The 23,970-nt window shown below is 36.5% G+C and overlaps 2 protein-coding genes across 8 annotated transcripts in view; one reads left to right on the top strand and one right to left on the bottom strand.

The window, feature by feature from the left end:
• Window positions 1–23,970, bottom strand: part of GIGYF2 (GRB10 interacting GYF protein 2) — a 126,908-nt gene that overhangs the window by 45,873 nt on the left and 57,065 nt on the right. For all 6 annotated transcript variants that reach the window (XM_079134825.1, XM_079134828.1, XM_079134827.1 and 3 more), the window contains one exon: window positions 3,441–3,620. In XM_079134825.1, coding sequence (XP_078990951.1) covers window positions 3,441–3,620 — 180 coding nt within the window. The remainder of the gene's footprint in view (window positions 1–3,440; window positions 3,621–23,970) is intronic.
• Window positions 10,488–22,111, top strand: KCNJ13 (potassium inwardly rectifying channel subfamily J member 13). Of its 2 annotated transcripts, none has more exons than XM_079134870.1 (3): window positions 10,488–12,359; window positions 18,887–19,126; window positions 21,413–21,609. In XM_079134870.1, exons 2-3 carry the CDS (start codon window positions 18,903–18,905, stop codon window positions 21,471–21,473), a joined length of 285 nt encoding a protein of 94 aa, XP_078990996.1. In that variant the 5' UTR covers window positions 10,488–12,359; window positions 18,887–18,902; the 3' UTR covers window positions 21,474–21,609. The 2 variants fall into 2 exon arrangements, with proteins under 2 accessions (XP_078990996.1, XP_078990995.1); XM_079134869.1 differs by having other exon boundaries at window positions 10,493–12,359; window positions 18,887–19,362; window positions 21,413–22,111.

The raw sequence follows: 23,970 nt of genomic DNA, 5'->3' as shown, positions 1-23,970 counted from the left end.
CCTTTACTGAGTAGACCAGTTCCCTATATCAATGCATACCAAATTCATTATGCCTACCTATTAATGCCAACTTTTCATTTCTAATTTTGATTCCCAAGAAAAAAGCCATGGAATTATAGCACTGATTAATAACATTACAGAGATTTTATGTGGTCCACTATCCTAAACACACAGGTTAGAAGAAATTAAAATTCTGACAGAAGTAACTGGCAAAATGGCAAAACAGAAGTAGAATCCAAGTCTGCATCCTCTGCTGCTGTTTTCACAATTGCACATTTACTCTCCTTTTCCCTTTTCTCATCTCTTAATTCTCCCTAGAGAGTTTTTCATTTCTGTGTAACACCCCCAGGCACATTCCTAAATCCACCCTAGCACACTATTTATTGCAATTACTTTCCAACAGAAAAAAAAAAAAAAAATGCCCAAGAATAAAAGATCCAACTTAAGGTATTTTTTTTTTTTTCCTAAAAAAGAAATGCAAATTCTTGTTAAAATCTGTCAAACTTAAATCTAAGACAGTATTAAAAGGAAAGGCAAGGGGCTGGGGAAATAGCTCAGTTGACAGAGTGCTTGCCTTGTAAGCAGAAGGCCCTGGGTTCGATCTCCAGCACCCAAAAAAACAAAAAAAGAAAAGGCAGGTTTTAACCCATAAGAATTTTCTACTCTTGATTGTTTATTCTGTGGAAGATACACTAAAGAAATAAGGCAAATAAGGCAAAAATGAGAAGGTCTTACTACTGATGCCACATTTTCTAGAGATAATGATATAAAAATTAAACTGGGAAAAAAAAAGTATAATTTTAAGATTCCTAATACAGGTAGTATCTTATAAAACTCTCTCCAAAAGATATTCCCACAACCCTACTTGTAACAACAAAATATCACTTTCACCTTCTATGAAAGCAAAGGAATTTATGCCTAGATTGCTTAAAATGTAAATCCAGAGCCATAACTCAAAAGGAGTCTCTATGATCAAATACTGAATTCCAGAGTCCTCTGTCTACTACTATCATTTCTAAACAGTTTAAGTATGCACCATGATAGGAATCGATCCTTACAGGCACCTGGCTCATCTTTCCCTCCTACTAAGTTTCCTAAGTTCAGCTGGCTGAGTGGACACTTCACTGACTTTCACACTCCCAACTCTACCCACATCCAGTTGTGAGTCCTACTGTCATAAAACTATATCCGAGATAGGCAGAATGGTGCAAGCCTATAATCTCAGTGACTGGGAAGGTTGAGGCAGGAAGACTGCAAGTTCAAGGTCAGTTTCAGCAATTACATCCCATTATTGTTATCTTATCAATAATTAACAAAATTTTGCTAATGAAAATAAATGTAACAGGTGAGGCAGACAGTTTATTAAGGTAGACCACTGCTATATAGACCTTAACATGTGAACTAAAGTTAGACATTATTTCCCAAAAGATAAACTCGTTCAAAATATTTTAAATTTTACTCAATTTTTAAAAGATTTACTATAATTTAAAGTGTTGAGTTAACCTATAATGGCTGCTATAATCAGAATGAACATTCACTATGCTAGGCAAAAAAATAAATGGCCTTCTTTTTTTAAAAAAAAAAATATGATTTAGGTTAATTTTTCAGGCCCCTATTCTCTACACCCCCCCACCACACAAATATATTGAAAAAAAATATGAGGAAAAAATTAGTATTTATATGGGAGGTGGTCATGGTGGCATAAGCCTGTAATTCCAGTGACTTAGGAGACCGAGGCAGGACTACTACAGGTTTGAGGCTAGCCTCAGCAAGTTAACAAAATCCTGTCTCAAAATCTAAAAGGGTTGGATGTACCTCAGTGGTAGAGCACCTCTAGGTTCAAACCCCAGCATATATAATATATATGTGATATGAATATAAGGGGGAAGGTGTATAAAGATTGTGGGAAGACTGTGAAGTTGATGAGAAAACTGTTATGAAAGTTAAAATTATGAAAAAAAAAAGATTTAGAAAAGATAAGGAAAAGAATATATAATCAAGTTTTAAGTTGGGGTGGGGGTCAACACAAGGTAACACTAAAATTTTACTTGTTCAAGTCCCTTAAATAGAATCAACATCTGACATTTGGGCTCAGAAACACTGTTCATCTTCCAAAACATTCACCTTGTTTGTTTTTGACCAGCTGGAATTTCTCTTCTTGCTCAGCCCAGATCCTATCCATTCTTCACTGAATGCTTATTGGGAGCGTGGTCTACAAACCCTTCTGTTTACAGGCAAGCTCAGCATAAAATGCCACAATGCCTTGAAGAGAACTATAACATTTGGTTGTCCAGGATACAGACTAATGAGAACTGCCTAAATCCTGTGATGTAAACAATGCCCACTAATGACAGAAAACTCCCCCAAGAGGCAGCCATAAGCATTTGGCACAAATACAGTATGACTCGATTCAAAGACTAACCTTACTATGTTTCTACCTACCTATAAACCCATAAAATACTCCAAGTGTCTATATGTTTACTCAGAACTAGATTAGTGGTTTTGCTAATGAATTGATTTTTTAAAATAAAAAACATTTACATTCTTATAATTTCCTCTATTAGAGGTAAGCTTCTTTGGCATATGGTTGATGAAAGATTATTATAAACATGAAATTCAGAGGGCATGTACACATTCTTCATATGCTTGATTTCTGCATGACCCCACAATTCAAGCAACAGTTGCATTTGATTATCATGAGGCATGGAATCAGCACTTTGGTAGGGGATGAACTTTAACACAAAGCACCAGTGTCTTCAATTACCAGCATATCTAATGTCCAAGAAGAACAGTTTGAAGCATTCTTAAGAGTCCACAAGAAGAACTTAAAAAACTACTTATTGCTACTATTCTCTCTCCTTTTTCTGAAGTTAGAGGGACAAAAGAATGAACTTGTGACTATGTCTCTGACCTGGGTTTTAGGTTTGTTCTTCAAATAAGCACAAATCCCATTTTCAAAAGAAAAAAAAAATTGAAAGAATAAAGCTTTTCTTATTCAGCAAAAGTACCCAATTGTAGGGAGGACACACTTGTAATTATACACAAGAGTATAATTATACACTTGGAATAAAAAGTTTTTATTTTCCAACCCTCCTCCCCATTTTAAGTTTTAAAGAATGCTAAAGATAGATTAAGGGTTGGACAAAACTGAATGAAACCCTCTCACTTTTGTAGTTGCGGGCAGGTGCTTCCCATTAACCTATACTATTTGACCCAGGAAAATAAAGTGATTTCAGTCAACTGAATAGATGGGGGAACTTCTATGCTGAAATTTTTTTTAGTAGTAATAAGACTGAATATGTGGCATAAATGATCCCTCTTTTTTTTTTTTTTCCTTTTTTTTTAAAAAAACCAGTTTACCTTTTCCACTTAATTCCTAAAATTTTCATCAAGCTCTTACATTTCAGTTTCTTTGTGGTTTTATATAGCAAAATTCTTACCAGGGCTGTGAGGACGCCACCTCTCTCCATCTCTTCTTGGTCCAGCTAGTCGCCAACCTCCATCTTCATCTTCTCCATTTTGTTCCTCTCTAAAGATACGCCAATTTTCACTTTCTGATCGTATAAATTCATGCTTTCTCCCTACTGATGTTGGTCCACTTTCCTCAAAATTTGGTCTCCCTACAAACAAAATTTAAAAACATGGAATAAACATGGGCAAAGATTTTTAGAAACAGCTTGAATCAAACTTTCTCCAAATCATGTCCATTTCAATATTCATAAGTATCAATAAAATAACCGTGGATATATGTATATAATTCTAGCCACTTTCCTTAAAGTCGAATACTCAAAAGACAAGGCAATTATTTTTTTAAACAAAAATAAAATGTGCATTTTTTAAAAGGCATGCAATGAAAAGTGAATTAATGTTCCCCCTCCACAAAACCCTCAGTCTTACTCCCCAGAAGCAAGTGACACCAGAAGTTTCTTAATAAAGCCTTTCAGATGCAGTCCATGGGTACACTTAAGCACCTACACTCAACTCCCTCATCCACACACAAAAATGGATGAAGGATATTGTACAAGTCATTTGTACCCTTGCTATTTTCACTTAAGTGTTCTGTGCCCATCCTTCCTTACTAGCACATATTTTTAACACAATATTTTTTACTACATGAGTTACTTTAATTTATATAAAATAAACCTGTACTGGTGATTCTGCCTAAGCAGGAAACTTACATATCTTAACCTACTTTATTCCAAAATAGACTGTAAATACAAAAGTAGAGACTATGGGTTCTACTTTCCCATTTACTTGAGGACCTGGTGCAACATAGGCATACAACAAATTGCTTCTGGACAGAAATCAAAGCTGAGCCATGTTTAACTTACTATCCCAGAGTTACATTAATGATAAGAGAGTGCCTGGTATACCAAGTCAACTGAACTGGTACTTTTAAGGACAAGATAATTCTAAAGTATGCAAACTCTTTAATGACCTCCCATGAACCAACACCTATATTTCATAGCATCACATAAAATCTCACATTAAAGTAGCTGAAAATCCAGAATGACACTCACTGATACTTTCTCAGTCTACAACAACACATTCTCTCAGTGGCAAATCCTCTTTACTAAACCATACTAAAAGCAGAAAAAAAGTTGAACAATGGCTTGTGATAATGAGGAAATTCTGATTTCTTATCTTCATCTTATATCCCATTTTACAAATAATTAGATTCAGCATCCTGTAATTACCCATATGGTTGTTAGGCTATTACCAGATATTGTTCTATTAAAGAATAAAAATATTTTAAGGGTTAAAGGGGGCATTATCTCCTAGGAAAAATACTACCTGCTTTCTTATTGTGATCAGCAGCCTCTAAAAGTGCTCCAACAATTCTTGTCTGCTGATTTTCCCTTAAATATAGGCCGGACGTACTGACTCATTCCTAACAGAATACTGCTAAAGGGATGAGATGCCCACCTCTGATACTAAGTTTTAAAAGACTTCTGTCTTGGAGGCTCTGGAGGATGCTTCTCTGTCACATGGTGGGGCAGCCCTATAGAGAAGTTCACAAGGCAGAGAACTGAGGCTTTCCACCAGAAATGTGAGTGAGTTTCTAAATGGATCTAAATCCAGGAAAGTTCTGATGACTGAAACCTTCTTAGAGATCTGGGCCAGAACCACCTAGCTAATAAGCCATACTGTTCATTGAATCCTGGCTCACAGAAACTTAGATAATAAATATTTGTTGTTCAGCCATTAAGGTTTGGGGTATTGTTACACAGTTATAGACATAAAAACTCTCGAAGATATGATTTAATTTTCCTAATAATCCTCACTAGTAGAATTTATTTTTTTCCATTTTATAGCTTAGAATATTGAGGCTCAAAGACACAACCTAAGAGAATTATTTAAAATCACACACCACTCTTAAATGGTGAAGACAGGATTCAAATGTTAAACTTCAGAGCAGATTAAAAAGTGTACCTATATTTACAAAAGAGAAATTTAAAACAAAGAAATTCCTAATGTATATAAACTGGAAAATAGTGGGGAATGGCTTTTATAATAAAATCAGTCAGCTACAAATATATGCCAGGCACTGAGCTGTGACCTGGGACACACAGTGCTAGTCACAGGATGCAAGAGCTAGGTAGGTGAACCACTCATCTTTACCATCTACTTTTATACCAAGTCTCTGAAAAATTAATGAACGTACCAATGGCAAAATGCATAATTCATCAAAAGCCAGTTATCGCTTTCATAGTATAAATATTGTTTTCTTAAATTAAAAGTTATTAAAATACTAGTAATACCACAATTTAAAAAAACAAATCTGTTTATCTGTGATTAGCTTTTATATAACTTTTTTGTCTGAAAGAGAGTCTGACCATGTTGTCCAGGCGGGCCTCAAATTCCTGGACTCAAGTGATCCTTTAGCTGTGACTACATATGCATGATATTACTGCACCCAACATAACTTTTTTATTTTTATGAAGTTGTAATCATATATCTACTATTATGTAATCTATTTTCACCTGTAATAGCAAATACTTCTCTATGGTTATACATCTTCCTAATAATTCAAATTTGTACATACTAGTTATAGCTTGTTGTTGTAGCATAATGTATTATCTGTTTTACCCAATATTTTTTGCCAAGTATTGATAATGAGGCAAAAAAAAAAAAAAAAAAAAAAAAAAAATCTGTGTGCCTGTGTGTTTTGCTTTCTTGAACTATTTCTTATGGAAAAAGCTTCAAAAAGTGAAACTGCCAGCTCCAATGACAGATTTAATGTAGCAACACAGCTTACTCCATGAAGGGGGAAAAATAAAAGTCAAACCACCAGACTGTTTGCATTATAAACTCTAAGTGGTACTTCTGTTACCATAGCAGTTTTAAAATAGTTCACTAATGTGGCTCAAATCTAATTTTTCATGAGGTTTTCTCATGTTGTTTTCTATCTTTATTTCCCTTTATGTTAAATGTTTGTTTGCATATTTTTTCCTAAGAGTTTCTTTATCTTTGTAACAAGTACTTTTCATATTAGTAAGAAAAAAGAAAAATATAAAAGATAGGATAGGGTAAAATAGAGAAACTCTAGGAAGAAAAATACCTGGCTTTTCTATTTACCATAAACTAGCTTGTGATAAATTGTTGAAATCTTATACCTTATAAAGTTTGAATGACTATTATGCCATTCCTTGTTCCAAAAAGAATTTGATAAAAATTTTACACATAAAGAGGAGCATAGCACCAAAAAAAGAATGATGATCTTGGAATCGCTGGAACCTGTTTTAAATACTAGCTCCAATTATGATCATCATCATCTGACTACTGAAGACCCAGCTCTTCACTGTGGAGAATAGGGGTAGTCTGAGGTAAAGCAACCTGAATTTACATGAACCCTGGTACTAATAGTTCAAAAATCTGAAACAAAGACGTTCAAATTTTGTTATCACATGATTATTTCCACAAAATAATTTCTAAAAAATGTAACATGCTTCTTCATATATAAAATATTCATAATGAATATAACAGAAAAATTTAGATGGTGACTTCTCTGATAAACCAAGAAGAATCAAAATTATACAGTTCTTATATCCCACATGTAAGAGCAAGTAAGCAGAGTTCTGCCTTCAGAAGTCATAGTCATTTTCATAAGAGAAGGATGGAAAGGATTCAAGAACTTGGAGTGGACTTGATCCATCTCCCTCCTGCTCCCCTTTAAAAGAATCTTTTAATTCAAATATAACATTCTTATAAAAAAGTACACAAATGACAAATACACAATTCATTAAGTTTTCTGAAGGCAAATATATGCATATAACTACTACCTGAAATTAAAAAAAAAAAAATCCTCAGGAGCTCATACCCTTCTTGTGCCCTCCCAACCAATCCTTCCCAAAATAGGCACCGTTGACTTCTATCCCCCTTCATTTTGCCCCCTTTGAACTTTTTTCATATAAATGGACTATTCGTTTACATCTGGCTTCTTTAGCTGTACATCATGAGATTCATTCAGATCACTACAGAGAACAGGAGTTTATTCTCTTGCTCCTTAATGCTGATGGACATTTGTTTCTCGCTTTTCGGTATTATAAATTATGCTTCTATGTACATTCTTAGCTTCCAATTTTGGTGAAAAATGCCTGCATTTCTATTGGGTATATAATACACCTAGGTATGAAACTACTGTATCATAGAATGTTCAACCTCTGTAAATTCTACAGAATATTTTTCCAAAGAAATGGTACTACATTGCCATTTGATTGATGGTTTTACTTAAATGTTGAGCAAACATGAATAAGAAGACTGCCTCCTCTATGAACAAATACAATTAGACACCCAGGATCAAAAACAAAGAAAGACTTAGACACAGCACCTGCCCTCCAGGTCCACAGTCCAGAGACATACATGTAAACAAATGACCTGATAACATTACAGTTGACACGATACATTGCCAAATCTTGTTGATCTTCATAATAGACCCAATAGATTCAGTAAAACACCACCACCTCCACTGTTCTCTGAGGAAAGGGATACCTGCAGGGCGATTCCCAAGATCATACAGCTGAGCCATAACCCCGCTGTCAAATAGAACCTAAGTGTTCAACCTCCTTATTTAGGGTTTATTTCTACTACACTATTCTTAGTGGTTTACTCACAAATTAGGCCCACTGGCAATAGTCAGAAATTCTTTAAAAATCTGAAACAGGAGGAGGAAGATCTAGGATATAAGTCTGTAAGCACTGAAAGGGTAGTAGACATGCCATGTGTTCTATAACTTGACATCTCCAAAAGGGAGAAAATGGAACTATTTGTTCTGATCTTCATGCAGAAATGATTTCAAAATGTCTATCCCTGAAAAAAATAGTAACACCAACAAATTTTCAACATAAAAATTTTACTCTAGAAATTATTTGTAGAATAAAGTGGATTCAAATACCACTATAAAATATATATTTCCAATTACTACTGATTGAAGTATGATATGAAGAATTGCTCTAAAAAATGAAAATTAATTCTTTCTAGCCTAATTGATTATAGTAGATTTGTGTTTGTATTAATTTGGGTGATGGGCAGGAAAGTCAAGGAAAATTTCATCTATGTAATTTGTTTTAAAATATACCTATCAGAATATTCCTGATATAATGTAAAACAAATGATAAATATTAAAATAATTCATTCAAGGGCAATTTAAAAGTATCTCAGGCTCCTTTCATGTCTAAAAATGCCAGCATTCCATAGTAAACAGGGCTAAAATGAGTGAGGGACAGTCACATGGCCCTTTTCAGCATTAAAAATCAAACTTTTCTTTCTGTAATGTATCAGCCCCATGACAACACTGAATAACAGAGATCTTACCTGACTTCTTGTAAAAATCTTAACAGGTTAATTTATAATAAAAACAAGTCAATTTAAATCTAATTGAACAACTTACAAATTCACACCCAAACCAAATATTCCTAAACCTACAGTCAATGAATGAGCTCCATACTGTGAATCCCAGAACTGGAAGCCCACTGTGAGACAAGATACGTTCATCAGTTTTAAGGTGTCTACCAAGACCTTCAAAGTTAAAGAAACAAACTGAAAGTTTGTTTTTTTTAACTCAATATAGCAAATGTGACCATTTTATAAGGAAATTACACTACCTATATAATACATTTTATATTCTCACATCACAGGAACTTAATATATATAAAAGGTACTAAGATAACTTATGTCATACAACATATATAAATGTCCCCAGTGATAGTAAACACTTGTTTCTGCCTTAATGAATTAAATCTAAGTAAGATTCTTCTAAAAATAAAATTAAGTTAAATGAAAACGCAGTGTTGGTTTCTGCCAGGTCTGATTGAGTGGACTTCCTGAGGAGAAAGAGCAGTAAAAGGGCACCTGCGTGCATGTCTGACTCACAGCCAAAAATGGTGTTTATGGAAAACTTCAGATGGAGCAGAGAGGCACTCAGCCAACAAAATCTACAGCTGTGAGACTTGGAGCTTACAAGTGCCCAAACTCCAAAAGCAAAAGTGGAATTATGGGACAGACTTTGAAGCTTGTTTATGTGCAAATTTTTGTAACAAGTGATTTTGTATTCCTCTATTCTGATACATATTCTCTGAACAACACTAAAAATAGCTGCTAGCACTAAACCAAACAGTGAAAGGGAATCCCACCCAAGTGTTGATATTTACTTCCCCTCCCTCCTGCAACACACTTGTAAACATAACTCTAAGATATCGAAATTTAAATTCTAATTCCAGAGATCTGCAACTTTTCTCCGAGCCTAATCCCTGAGGCATAACAACCTACTCTGCTTGTTAATATGGGACCTGAAAACACAGCAGTTCTTGGCTGGAGAGGAACTGGGGAGGCTGCGGCACATCAGAATCTCCTTGAAAAGGCGCCTGGTACAGGTAGAGTCCTCACACGCCCCTAAAGCCCTTGTGCTCAATCAGAAGCCACCTACCATTGGGAAGGCAATCATTGAAGCGGGGCTTAAACATGCAGAAATGGGAAGAGATGAGGCACTTCAAAAGCAAGTTAAATACACTGCCTAAGAAAGCAAGCCAGAACCACAGGGGATATACCTGAACACAGAGGCAGAATACTGCACGACAACAAATGCTTTGCTGTTTTCAAGAACAATGTGGCATATTTGTAGATTACACACTAGACTACTTCAGTCAGAAAGAAAAATCAAATACCTTTAGAGACAGAGAGTTGGATTTAATAAAGAAAAATTTATCTGATCTTGGCACCTGGCTTAATCATTGTAATTCTGAATAAAAAACAAATCAATGAATGAAAAGATATCCAGCATTTATCTTCATTCATAGAAAAGATGCTTTAGAGTCATCTCCAATCACCTTACTGCCAAATACCCAAATCAGAAACCACCAATTCTGTTCAGATGCGAGGGCCTGTATGTTTTAGGGTAAAGTTGACATGTCGTTGTACCAATAATGATTTTATCCCAGCTAACTTCAACCAGAAATGAATCTAAACATTCTGGATACAGTCACAGGAGTGCTTTTGGGCACTCCAGCTAGCAAACAGGAATCATTGTCTACAGACGATCAAATTGGAAAAGCACAGGAATCAGAAAACATCTTCACCTAAGACATTTCTTTCTTAATAGAGGATCATTTTCATTAAATCATTTTTGTCTCAATATGTTATAAAATGGAGGCCCCTCACCAAGGTGCACCTGTAAATCCAGCAACTCAGGAGGCAGAGGCAGGAGGATCACAAGTTTAAGGCCCACCCTGGCAACTTAGCAAGACCCTGTCTCAAAATAAAAAATAAAAAGGACTGGGGATGTGGCTCAGTGGTAAAGTGCCCCTGGGTTCAATCCCCACTACCAAATGTAAACTAAAATCAGGCCGCTAAGTTGAGTAAAATCTTTTACTATCTTGTCTACTATAATGTTTATTTATGACGCATGGCAGATACATGCAAGTGCTTCTGCTTTCTGGAAACCAGTGTGACACTGTAGCTGCTCCACCATGTTTTTTTCCCAATCAGATAGCTGGGAAGTGATATAAAATATAATTCCTACTAACACATGCAGGGAATGAGCCTCACACCACAAGTCCCTCCCTTAAGCATTTACCTTCCCTTGTTCTGAAGGTCAAAGTTTCCAATGCTGTGTCTGAACTTGTACTGAAATGTTTGGCATTAATAAAACAAAGAAGGAATTAATATATTTTTTAAATTGTGGGGGGAAGGAGAGGAATCTACAAAGGCGGATTTCCTTAAGTAGCATTATATTAGTCTACATTAATAATTTTCCCAGCAGGCCTTCCTTGATTTTACTTTGAACAATCACAGTCTTTGTTTCTTAGATCCTCTTACATGTGACATTTGATCAAAGTTTTAAAATCGGCAGCTACCAGAGAAGAAAAGTACTGCTCCCTAAGGTATTACACAAAACCATGCTCAGTTCATTTTGAGGCTGCTACAAGTTGAACCACAGACATTTCCAGCTAAACATTAAGTGCTGAGTTACATTTTATGTACCCTGAACACTATATTTTACCCTACTTCATCACACTTATCAGGGAAATATCCCCTAAATATTACTAAAACAAGTTTTAAGAAAGTTCAGTTCTTTCACACAGGTGTGCTGTTTAAAGATAAGTACAAAGTAATAAACAAGTATTTTTATTCCCAAGTCATGGTCTTTTTACACGATCGTCTTAGAAAGTCTGTTTCCTTGAATTAAAAAAAGGAAGACGGGAAAGGTATCAGTTAACTAAATCACTTATATTACTAATTCTGGAATTAGTAGTAGCCATTCTGATGAGATGGGATAGGAAAAGAACACTATGAAAATCAATGCATTAATTTATGACTAAACCCTACGCCTTATAAAAATAAATCTTCCCCAAAGAAAATGAGGGAAAAAAAAAGATTAGTGAAGGAGATATCTCACACTTTAACATGCTATATAAGGAAAGACGGCTGAAAGGAAATCTTGTAGGGAATTTTATCCCTTTGAACTTTCAAATAAACTCTTAAGTAAGATTATGCAAACTTACTAAAAACCGGTCCTGATTAGAGGGAAAAAATGCACCCCTTCTCCAAGTCAGTTCTGGAGGCTTTCTCCAGAGTTGTTAAGGTTTGTGTTGGGTAAAGAAAGACCTCCTAACAAACCAGCATTCTTTTCCACATGATCAGAGCTAATTGGCCCCCCTGCAGACTAAGTGACCAATCACATCAGCTTCAGCTGAAACCAGCCCCCACAACATTATAAACACAGGAATGTAAGCTGTAAAGCCAGTCCAAGAAGAGAACCTACAAACTAGACTTGTAGATTAAAGCTACCTGACCAAAAAGACAGACTGTGCAAGCCTCCTCAGGACCTATCTTGGGATACAGACTGACCCACAAAAGAACTGGTGAGTACATGAAATATTATTTCTTTCCTTTAAGTGGAACAGGGAAAGAAAATGACCACCAAATAGAGACAGAGCTAGGTTACTTCCAATAGATTTTTAAAAACAATTATCTATAGGGTCATACATTAAGATTCTTTTCTTCCTTTTTCCTTAAATTTTAAAATTGGAATAACAGCCCTACTAAAAGCATTACTGGAAGTTCTGTTATCTTATTATATGTACACTAATTCTCTTTTATAATGTATAGCTGTCAATGAGAAAGACCCTAGATAAAATTCAGAGGCTTTAAAAAAAATAAAGTGTTTTTTGGAAGGGATTATAGGAACACACAGAAATACCTAAAGAATAAACCACTTTGTTTTAGCTTTTTCAATCCATGAAAAAAGTGATGATTATTCTAATTTTAAACTTCTTTTTAAGCAATAAATTTTTACTAAAATTTGTGAATGCTTCTGCAAAATAAAAATTAAAATATGAAAGGAAGTCTGAGCTTATATAATAGGGTTAGAATTCACATTGTTTGCCCTAATTACGGCAGGAGAGATGATTACAAGACTCTCAATATAGTCTTAAAGAGTTTATATCAGATGTGAACAAATATTGTTATTTATTTAACATTTGTTAAGTACGCTGTATCTTAACTATTTCAAATGAACTACAGAAGTACTTTAAGTTATGGCAATAGAAAATACATAATTTTAAGGGCTACAACCTAATGAGTAGAATGAAAATATTATTTTGATTACTAATGAAGCTTTTCAACTATCACTTTTAAAATAAGTACTGTTTTTTTTCTCTACCAATTTATAAACGGGTAAATATTTTACAGCTCACACATAGAAATACAAGCAAACTTTCCCAATATTCCATTCTATATTCTATTGGGATCAGTTGATGAGTACCATATAAATACAAACCAAAACAAATACATTCAAAAAGTACTCATTGGGGAACAGTAATAAAAATCACTTGGAATTATTATAGTATACACATATTGTGTAAAAGTCCTATAATATCAGGCCACAATAATCTTATTTTTTAAACTGTAAGTAGATATAAAATCATAGAACAAAATTAACGAAAACCCTGTATCAGTTGAAGGAATTAGGAATAAGTTTATAAGGAAGCTTTAAGGAATAATATTACTTAATTCCCCCTCCCCATCCCATCTGTTTTCATCTAAAGACACCTGGTCAGGTGGCTTACCCAAGATGACATACCCACATAATCAACAGAGACAGAACCTGATAGTCATAACCCTCATTCTGTGTTCTTCATATGCAACCACAAGAGTCCAAAGAATATTCTTCCAGGTAAACTGTTAAGTGAGAATCAAAATCACTTCTCTCAACACAATCCAAACAAGATACAGCAAAATATCACTGTTTTGATACTAGTCTTTGGGCTTCCCTGGTTGTTTTTTTTCCATGTTACTTAGTTGCTGGAAAAAAGAATGAAATTGTAAAGAATCTAGAGTATAAGATTGCTACAAAAACGATAGATAACAAGTAACGGCCCTGAAGAAGCTTGAATGAGAATAATTAACTTGTAATGTACAGTGTGTAAAGAAAGGCTCTCTAGATTTTAGAATATTCAGGAACAAAGTAGGTTGAAATCAAGAATAATTGTGGAGATCTTCTTAACCTTTTTTGAAACACTGAGCACACTTAGTAGTGTTCACAGGAGAGTGGTTCCAAAAGCAGACCAAGCACCAGCAGCCAGCACCAGCAGGGCTTCCATACAGGGAGAAAGCAAGGCATAAAGGACAACAGAGTGTTCGTACCCTCTGTGAAGGGAGTTGACTATTCTTTCATTGTTATACCTTTCCTCTTCAAGTGTCAAAATCTTTTCTTTGATAAAGTATGCTAACATTGCTTTTAAAATTATCTACTTGGCAAAATATAAATCTAGCAATGCTACAAAATAATTCTCCTTTTCTCACTGGTCTGCAAAATACAACTAAACTAATAATTCTGATTAACCTCCAAGTCTTGAAAGAAGTCTTCCTTACCTGAAAACCCAGTTCTTACCTATAAATCAGAGGTCTAAACCTAATAAGCATTCTTGAAGAACAAATAATTCTATGGAGGCTCTTGAACAAAACTAATCAAATAGAACATTGTGTTTTTCACAAAGCCTAGTCAGGTCAAATGTCTGTTTCTGAAGCAATGTAGCGCAGGCTCTGGGGTGCATGGGATTAACACCCACCACTAACTACCTTAGGATCTTAGTTTCATTAGTTTCATTACCTGTGAATGAGAATAATAATGGTATTTTTTACTAGAAAAGTTAGGAAACATGATTAGTAACAATATGAGTAAAAGACCTGTGAAGTACTTATTATTCCTATCGCATAACAAATGATACATTAGCTTATATTATTAACCATTACTGTCATGAGAAAGTTAACAATGGTTAGGTTAGTTTAGTTATATGAGTTTGAGGGACAAGAGAAGCATCCTCTGAAAGTGCTAAAATTCTGGCTACTGAAGACTAGTTTTAAAATACAATACCAATCATCTTGGAAAGTATTTTTATTTGATTAAACTACGAATAGACAGCTTATTATAGTTTTTTAAAAAAAAAAATTCAACTGGCTTTGCACTGGGACAGACTTGAGATAATAATTCAAATAACCCAAAGCACTCATTTGTCTTGCATAAATTTCTAAGCCTAAAAAATCTGAAAAATGGGAACAGTTAATGTCTACCTTGCTGAAATAAAGGTCTAGAGATAATACAGAATAAAAACACCCAGCACAGTGCCTATGAATATTTTGTTATTATTACTGCTGTTCTTATTGCTAAAAGGACGGAGATCAGGTCTTCTAAAACATTTAAAGAATCTAGATCCACAGTGCTCTGGCTGAGGTGAGCAGGCTCAGCAGACTGGCAGGTTAGGCCACAGTTACTGTCACCACTGTCACGGTCAACAGCAGCCTTGATGTGAACTGGGCTTGGAGTACCATGCTCGAACCCCAGAGTGCTCAGTGCTATGTGGAGATTGTGTCTGGACTAGCCATGGGCTGTGGGAGCCAGAGTGGAGTAGGGCTACCTACTTAGCCCCAGTCACAAGACCTCTCTCCCAGGTGTTTCCTGCAGGGCTCTGTGATCAGATGCTAGGGGTGCCTGGGTTTACCATTTCAGTGGCAGGTTCTTCCTGACAGCAAGGAACCGAAACATTGCCTACTGCAGGGTGAGGGATAGGCCCCTTACCCTGAGTGGACAGGGCCACCAACCCTGTTCTCCCAAGGGCTCCATCATTCCCTTCTGTGACCCTCTCTCTGGGGGACTGCCCTTAAGCTAGGACTACTGGAGCAGAAGTACATGGATGATATCAGGTCCCACCCACAACATCTATACCTGAGAGCTCCCCAATCCTCACACCTTTTCAGCTATTTCCCAGTTCAGGCAACCTGGATGGCCCCCCCAGAGCCTGTGGCCCAAGTTGGGGATGGGGTTGTGGTCTCGGGGTTAAAGGTAGCCTGCTATGGAAGGAATCACAAAAGTGTTTGCTGAGTCATGCTCCCCACCCTAAGCCCTCCAGGGGAAAATCCCCAGGAAATGGCCAAAGCTCCAGCACAGACAAACAGAAAGGGAAGACACAACCTTGGCCTTGGCCACCAAATGCTGGGGCTCTTGAGGTCAGGAGGCTGAGGCAGGATCCCAAGCTCTGAGCCTGGTAAGGGTTGGAAGAGGGCTGTGGTTCCCAGTGCTGCCCTTTCTTGTTGCTTCCCTCTCCAGCCTTTGACCCCTGAGCCTTATTCTATCTCTGTGGCAATCTCAGGGAGGGGTTGGACCCCAGGGAGGACAGACACTCCTAAGGCCTGGGGGGGTAGCCCCGCCTTATGGAGCTGGCCTACAGGTAACACTAGAGGCACTGCTGCCCACTCCCATCAGGTTGTCAACCCCTGACCCTGAGCTCTGCAGGGTGTGGCTGGACTGGGGAGCTCGGAGCCTGATACCCAAGGACTCTGTCCCCCATTTCCTGCAGAATAGGGCTGGATGGAGCGAGCATCAGCTGGACGTCCTATGCCCTGGGATCAGGTGCCTCTCCTGCCTATCCTTAAGTGGGAGCTACAGGAGGGAACAAGGAGAAAATTAAGGCAGACTTACACACCTCTGAAGATGCCATAGTCAAACCTGGAGGTTTCCTTTTGCCTAAGACTACGGTGCTGATTTGAGGCTGGGACCAGGCCAGCTTGAAAGGGCCTTTGGCTGCCCACTGCTCAAGATGTTGGCTTCTTGGCAAAGGTCTTGGCCTGGGTCTGGCTACCCAGGCCCTCTTAGACTGCTGCACAAAGAACAAACCTATTTAAGCCCTCCAAGATCTGCATGTGGCTGGCCCTCCCCCCAGGGGCCCTCAGTTCTGGCCCACAGCCTACCCATTCTGTTCCATGTGCCCCACTCCCCAACACTCTTTCCTAGTCTAAGAGCTGCCACTGAGAGCATCCTTAGCTCTCCCCTCATCTGCCACCCACACTAGTCCTCTGGGTATTGCACCTTCTCTTGCATTTCTGGATCTTCTGGGTCATTCCTTCATCCAGCAAGCTCAAAGCAACTGTAACCATCATCAAAACAAAACATAGGGCTGAGGATGTAGTTCAATGGTAGAGTGTTTGCTTAGTATGTGTGAGGCCCTAAGCGAGATTCCCAGCACAGAAAAACAAAACAACAAAAAAGAATCTAGCAAAATAAAGATATGGATTAGGGGTGTGGCTTAGTGGTAGAGTGCTGACCTAGCCATGGTTCAATCCCCAGCACCAAAAAAAAAAAAAAAAAAAAAAAAGTCACACCAAGAAAAAAACACACTAGATAAAACGATTATGATAACTTGCCAGGGTAATAAGTTATAAAACATTAACACATGGGTTGGGGAATATAGTTCAGTTGGTAAAGAACTTGTCTAGCACATGCAGGTTCAATCTGCAACACTCACAAATCAACCAATAAACAAAAAAACTAAAAACAGTAAGACTTTTTTAAAATCTATAATATGAAGCTAAAATGACTAAATAAATTGAACAATCATCCCAGGGTTCAACCAGTAGTTCAAACCTAAGGAAAATACAAAAGACTGTCTCTAGTGTCATTGAAAAACAAAATTAGCCTCTGGACAAAAGAGAAAGTTGCACATACCCAGCTAGCCCAAGTCTAATTCCAATAACAGAGAGACCATCTCCACAGCCCCAAAGTCCCAAGACACAGGAAGATCTAGTAAACCCACATGATAGCCTTACAGCACAGGTGTTTAAAGGCCCTTCCTAAGCATCATTCAAAAGGCAAGGAGTATGCAATACCCCCGAAGTATCTACTTCTGAAAGAAGAGTCAAATATAAACTCCTACTAGTACCCGCCTGTGGCAAACAGAAAGAGGACTCAAACAACAAGCTACATTTTCTGGTCTGTTCCAGGCAGTCTCCATACAGAAGTCTTAGATACTTGTCATACATGCAGGGATGGTTACAAGGAAGGCACACACTATATTTCTATTCATCACACAGACAAAAACATAACCACTGATGAAAATGGTTCACAGCAGAAAATTTATTATCTTATTACCTATTAAAACTGTCATTTGACCCCTTACTTGATTACTCTGATTCATAACTCTGGAAACTTTTTCCTCTGGCTTACTTGCTTTTGAAGGTGGTTTTACTGGCTCTGGGCATACAGTTCAATGGTAGAACACCTCCCTAGCATGTGCAAAATTCTGAATTCAGTTCTCAGAACTGGAAAAAACAAAAACAAAGTGTAAGTGCTATCTAGAAATGTCCTACCTTGAATTTTTTATTTTGCCAAGAAAACAATTTTCTCTTCACCCAACAATCTAGTCAGAACCTAGAATATTCAAAGAGACAACGATCTATCAGCCAGGGCAAAAAGAATCCATGAATATCTCTACAGAGTGACAAAACAAAACCCATCAAGAAACAGGCTAATTACTATAGGCAATAAGTACACTAGAACTGTGGAGCTCTAAAAATTTATCACAAACAAGCTTTGTCCTACTACTAGATTGGCTTCAGAAGTTTTGCACGCAGTTTAATAGTATGTTTCCAAATGACTTCTATTTATTCACAAGGAAGAATATTTATATGTTTAAACTTATTCCTTTTAATTATGAATTATTCATGCTTAATAAAAGCTGTTAATTATACATAATATTTGCTCACATCAATAAATACCTGATGCCTGGACTTGTGCAAAGAAGACATAGGAGTGTTAAATAGGCACAAATCATAACCCTCCCTCACTTCAGGAATTCCATAATGTACTTAGAAAATGTTAAAACATCAAACAATATTTTAACAGCCACTCAGGGAAATCGGAAGAAATACCCTTAAAATAAGATTAACTACCAAGTGAATGACTCAGTCAGTAGATACTCCCTTATGGAATGGGAAAGTCTGCCCAAGATAATCAAGAGAGGCATTCTCAAGAAAGCAGAAAGCAAAGGAGGTTTCAAAATTCATGAATATTAACTATAAAAGAGTGAAGGGCTGACTAATTTACTCTTGATTTCAGAGAATTGCAGCCTGAGATGGAAAGCAGTAATTGCAAAGTCATTGCTCCTCTCTTAAGTCAGAGATACCGAAGGATGGTCACAAAAGATGGCCACAGCACACTTCAGATGGATGGTGCTCAAAGAGGTCTTGCATATCTCCGAGATGCATGGGGAATCCTAATGGACATGCGCTGGCGCTGGGTGATGCTGGTCTTTTCTGCTTCTTTTGTTGTCCACTGGCTTGTCTTTGCAGTGCTCTGGTATGTTCTAGCTGAGATGAATGGTGATCTGGAACTAGATCATGATGCCCCACCTGAAAACCACACTATCTGTGTCAAGTACATCACCAGTTTCACAGCTGCATTCTCCTTCTCTCTGGAGACACAACTCACAATTGGTTATGGTACCATGTTCCCCAGTGGTGACTGTCCAAGTGCAATCGCCTTACTTGCCATACAAATGCTCCTAGGCCTCATGCTAGAGGCTTTTATCACAGGTAATTGTCTTCGTTCTTAAAAAACAAAAAAATGCAAGTATTTTGGAAAGGGCATAGTCAGATACATAGTGATTCTGTTATAATTTATTTGTATCATTATCAGGTAATGCCAAAGAAAGAAAGAAAAAACATTCTAGGGTCAAACAACAGACTGTAAAAGGAATTTGACTCAATACTTAAATTTTACCTACTGGAACTACTTAAGATAAAGGGAAGGGGAGTGGGGATCATTATGACACTAATTTGCAGGAATATCCCATGACCAAAAAGTATTACTAGAAAGGTCTACAAGTAGTTTTTTGCACAAGCTAATCATTGCTAAATAAATGAATAAATATGTTCAATGCATATTTTGACAGTCATATTACCTAACAGAAATTTGATTATTTGTTTCTGCTTCACTGTGCTAGAATTTTCTCCTCTGAGATCATCTATTCAACATTTACTCAACACCAGTAAACCCACAGCACCACAGGAAGCATTCTATGTTAGAGAACAAGTTATGTATGCACATCTTTAGCAAAATTCACTGGAAATATGGCCAAAAAGATCATGAAATTTTGCTTATAAACCACTTAACATGTAAGACTCTAATAAAGTAGAGTCTTTTTTATGTGGCATATACAATTAAAAAAAAAAAAAGAACAGAAAAACAGGTTTTAACATACTGTCCAAAAATAATCTGAGAAAGTAAGCACTGGCCTCCCACAGGGTGATCTGGAATGAAGACCCAGTGTGTTAGCACAAGGCTCTACACACCTGTAACAAATCACTTAACTTCCACAAGAGCTCTTACAACTGGGTCAGTTCTTGGATAAAATAAGGGAATCTGTGAATTTAGATGGGAAAAACTTAAGAAATTTTTCCACTAATCCTTAATTGAATTTATCATTTCCTTCAATTACAAATGTAGGCAACAAAATACAAGTGTCCAGTGCTACCAGTAACTTTGATAAAAACAGAAATTACCGATATTTTCAATATCAACCAACAATACTTAAAAATCACAGTGTTAAATCCACTGCTAGATTTTGTTATTTAATGTATTAATAAAGAATATAAGTATTATATATTTTTTTAAACATTTAACTGAATTTCAGTATATTTTGTTTCTTCTGTATTCATTTTACTTTGGAGGTGGGGAGGGTGTACTGGGAATTGAACCTGGGGCAATTTACCACTGAGTTACACCTCAGTCCTTTTATATTTTTTATTTTGAGACAGGATCTCACTACATTGCTTAGGGTCTCACTAAATTACTGAGGCTGGTCTTGAACTTGGAATCCTCCTGCCTCAGCCTCGCAAGTTGCTGGGATTACAGACATGCAACACCACACCTGGCATTCTGTATTAATTTTACCTGTAAATTTAAAACATAATTTTGAAAAGGACTGCACAGGCCTCGCCAGTCTGCCAATGAGATCTATTGGCATAAAAATGGTTACGAAACCCTCATCTATAGTTAGGGTCACAAGGAGGATGCACTTGAAAGGTGTGCTAAAATCCCCTTATGGCCAGTCTTCCCAAATAAAAAGGTTTATGTAAGATTCAAGGTTTTAAAATTCTTCAATGTATCAGTCCTTATACTAGTCCCTTCTTACTTCAAAGTGTTCTACTTTGAATTCAGCTCCACTTCAACTTGAAGTCATCTGGTTGCAACCAAATTACATTTATTTTCTAGAACTTTTTTTAATGTAGGGATATGAATATGGGTAATGGTCAGTTCTTTGACTCTGTAAGAAACTAATGATAAAGTTTTACATTTTTATGTTACAAAATCAACTCTGTTTACCCATTTTGAAATCATGTTTTTTTTTTTTTTGTTTTGTTTTGTTTTTAAGAAATGTATGTATACTCTGAAAAATTCTTCAGGCAAATGAGATCATCCAAATTAATTTAAAAAAAAAAAAAAAAAAGGTTAAATTCCTGACTCACCGGAAAGCATAGCACCAAGAAATGTATAATTATTTGACATACTCCTCTCATTCAGAAAAGGTTATTCGTATTTAACATCTTCATTCTAAAAACATTTCAATGATTTCTAATTTAGGTGCCTTTGTGGCGAAGATTGCCCGGCCAAAAAATCGAGCTTTCTCAATTCGCTTTACTGACTTAGCAGTGGTTGCTCACATAGATGGCAAACCTAATCTTATTTTCCAAGTGGCCAACACACGACCCAGCCCTCTGACCAGTGTCCGGGTGTCAGCTGTACTCTATCAGGAAAGAGAAAATGGAGAGCTCTACCAGACCAGTGTGGACTTCCACCTTGATGGCATCAGTTCTGAGGAATGTCCATTCTTCATCTTTCCACTAACTTACTACCACTCCATTACACCATCAAGTCCTCTGGCTACTCTGCTCCAGCATGAAAATCCTCCCCACTTTGAACTGGTTGTGTTCCTTTCAGCAATGCAGGAAGGCACTGGAGAAATCTGCCAAAGGAGGACATCCTATCTACCCTCTGAGATCATGTTACATCACTGTTTTGCATCTCTGTTGACCAGAGGCTCCAAAGGTGAATATCAAGTCAAGATGGAGAATTTTGACAAGACTGTTCCTGAACTTCCAACTACTCTAGTCTCCAAGAGCCCAAATAGGACTGACATGGATATCCGTATCAATGGACAAAACATTGACAATTTTCAGATCTCTGAAACAGGACTGACAGAGTAACACTGATTCATGGCATCCTATTTTCTAATGTATTAAACATACCCAGCCAGTATGCAGTTATTTCTCCTTCACTGTATCTCATGTTTTCTTTTTTTCAATGCTGATTACATCTCTGATCCCATCATGATAATCATGCCTATACCCACACACACACAAAAAGGCTGAGCTAATACACATCCTGAAAACAACATTCTACCTTTCAAAGTTTGTATCTGTGGTTACTGCTGAAATCGATGTGACTCAACTTGACAGATACTTACACAGAAATGTTGCTGGTGAATTTGTAAGGATATGGTATGTTACCAGTAATGAAGGGAAAACGGACCGTGAAGTTTAACACAGCTGAACTCTAAGAAAAATCAACCATAAATCTCTCATTTTCATCTGTAAATTGAAGCAGTATGATTTCAAACCTAGTTCCCTGGGTGGAAAAATTATTTCACAATATTTAGTGAACATCCTTTTACAACTACTATTTTTTAAAGACAGCAAAGATCATTCCCTTGGTTCCCAGTCTATAAAACAACTATATCATATCCTAAACTTTTAATGGCTAAGAATGAAAATTTAAAATAACAACAGCACAGATTTATACATAGACCTAAAAGCATTTGACATGACTCCCAAACACATGTATATATTCATGTATTTGTGGCAGAAAGTGATCAGAGCAAGTAAGAGAAGCTCCAACCCAAACAAAACCTTCAAGGTGATATTTTTGGAAAGGAGATACAAATTTATGTGTGCTTTAAAACTCACCTGCATAATAATCAAATAATGATTTAGAACCTATAACCACTAATTCATCTGAATGGCTTCTAACCTACATAAAAAATTCTCTTCCTACCTATGACTCATTCAATGACATGAAAAACCATGATGGTTCTAAATAGTTCATAAATATACACATATATTTAAGTTTTTATAGATATATAAAGGTTTAGTTAGATACAACTCAACTAGGGAAAAAAATCTCCGATAAAGCAAAAAATAATTAGGCAACAAAGTATTTTCAAACCCAAATTCCTGTTTCCAACATCAAATAGTTTTTTCTATAAACACAAAATGAGTGTTTATTCACCAGTAGGAGGTTGGACTAGATGATCTCTATTATTTCTTTCCAAGTCTAATGCTCCATGAAAATTGTGCTTTCTCTGCCCCGGTTTTCATTTTATATATACTAAAATGAATACTTTCTCCTATATCCAGCTTAAGACATTTCTTCAAATTATTTTCATTTCAGTTAAAAAATAAAACTGTCCTCAAGAAACAAGAACCAAAAGCAATGCCCTATCAGATTTCAAATAGATTGTAGCTGCTCTTTTCTGAAATTTCCCTTATTCAGGCTCATGTGGAAAAGTGAAAGATTAACCTTCCCCACTGGTGATGACCCAGGCAGGAATCATCTCTTGAAATAAATACTAGCTGAGTAAAGGCAAGCAGTTGTAAAGAGAAGGGCACAGCAGCAAGTCACATTTTTCTACTCTTTGACTAAAAGGAAAAGAAAATAATGAAGAACTTTGGAGTGGTCTAAAACTGACAATAGCAGAAGAATATCAAGAACACAGGAACGTAATTATCATGAACTTTGCTGGTTAAGAATCTTAGGCATTCATTCTTAAGTAGCAGTCAGACCAACAGATTTTTTTTTTTCCCCAGCCCAAAACTACTGTAACAGCAGGAATTCTTATTTCATTTATAATAAATTAACAAGATTTGCCTAACCTATGAAAATAAACACAGTATCAAAGACTCATGTGGTATGTTTTTTCCTAAGAGCACTATGTCACCTACATAGAAGACAATTTTAACTGTTGAGTGAAGCTGTTCAAGGTGACACAACATGTGAAAGTAAGGCCTGGGCTCTGAGTTTCCCTATAGATGCTTCACGATCCCCATTCAAGGCAGATGAGTCTCATATCCCACTTAACTGTT

Source organism: Sciurus vulgaris, assembly GCF_902686455.1.
Source record: "Sciurus vulgaris genome assembly, chromosome: 3".
NCBI classification, from domain to species: domain Eukaryota; kingdom Metazoa; phylum Chordata; class Mammalia; order Rodentia; family Sciuridae; genus Sciurus; species Sciurus vulgaris.
This window is presented reverse-complemented; position numbering and strand designations above follow the sequence as displayed.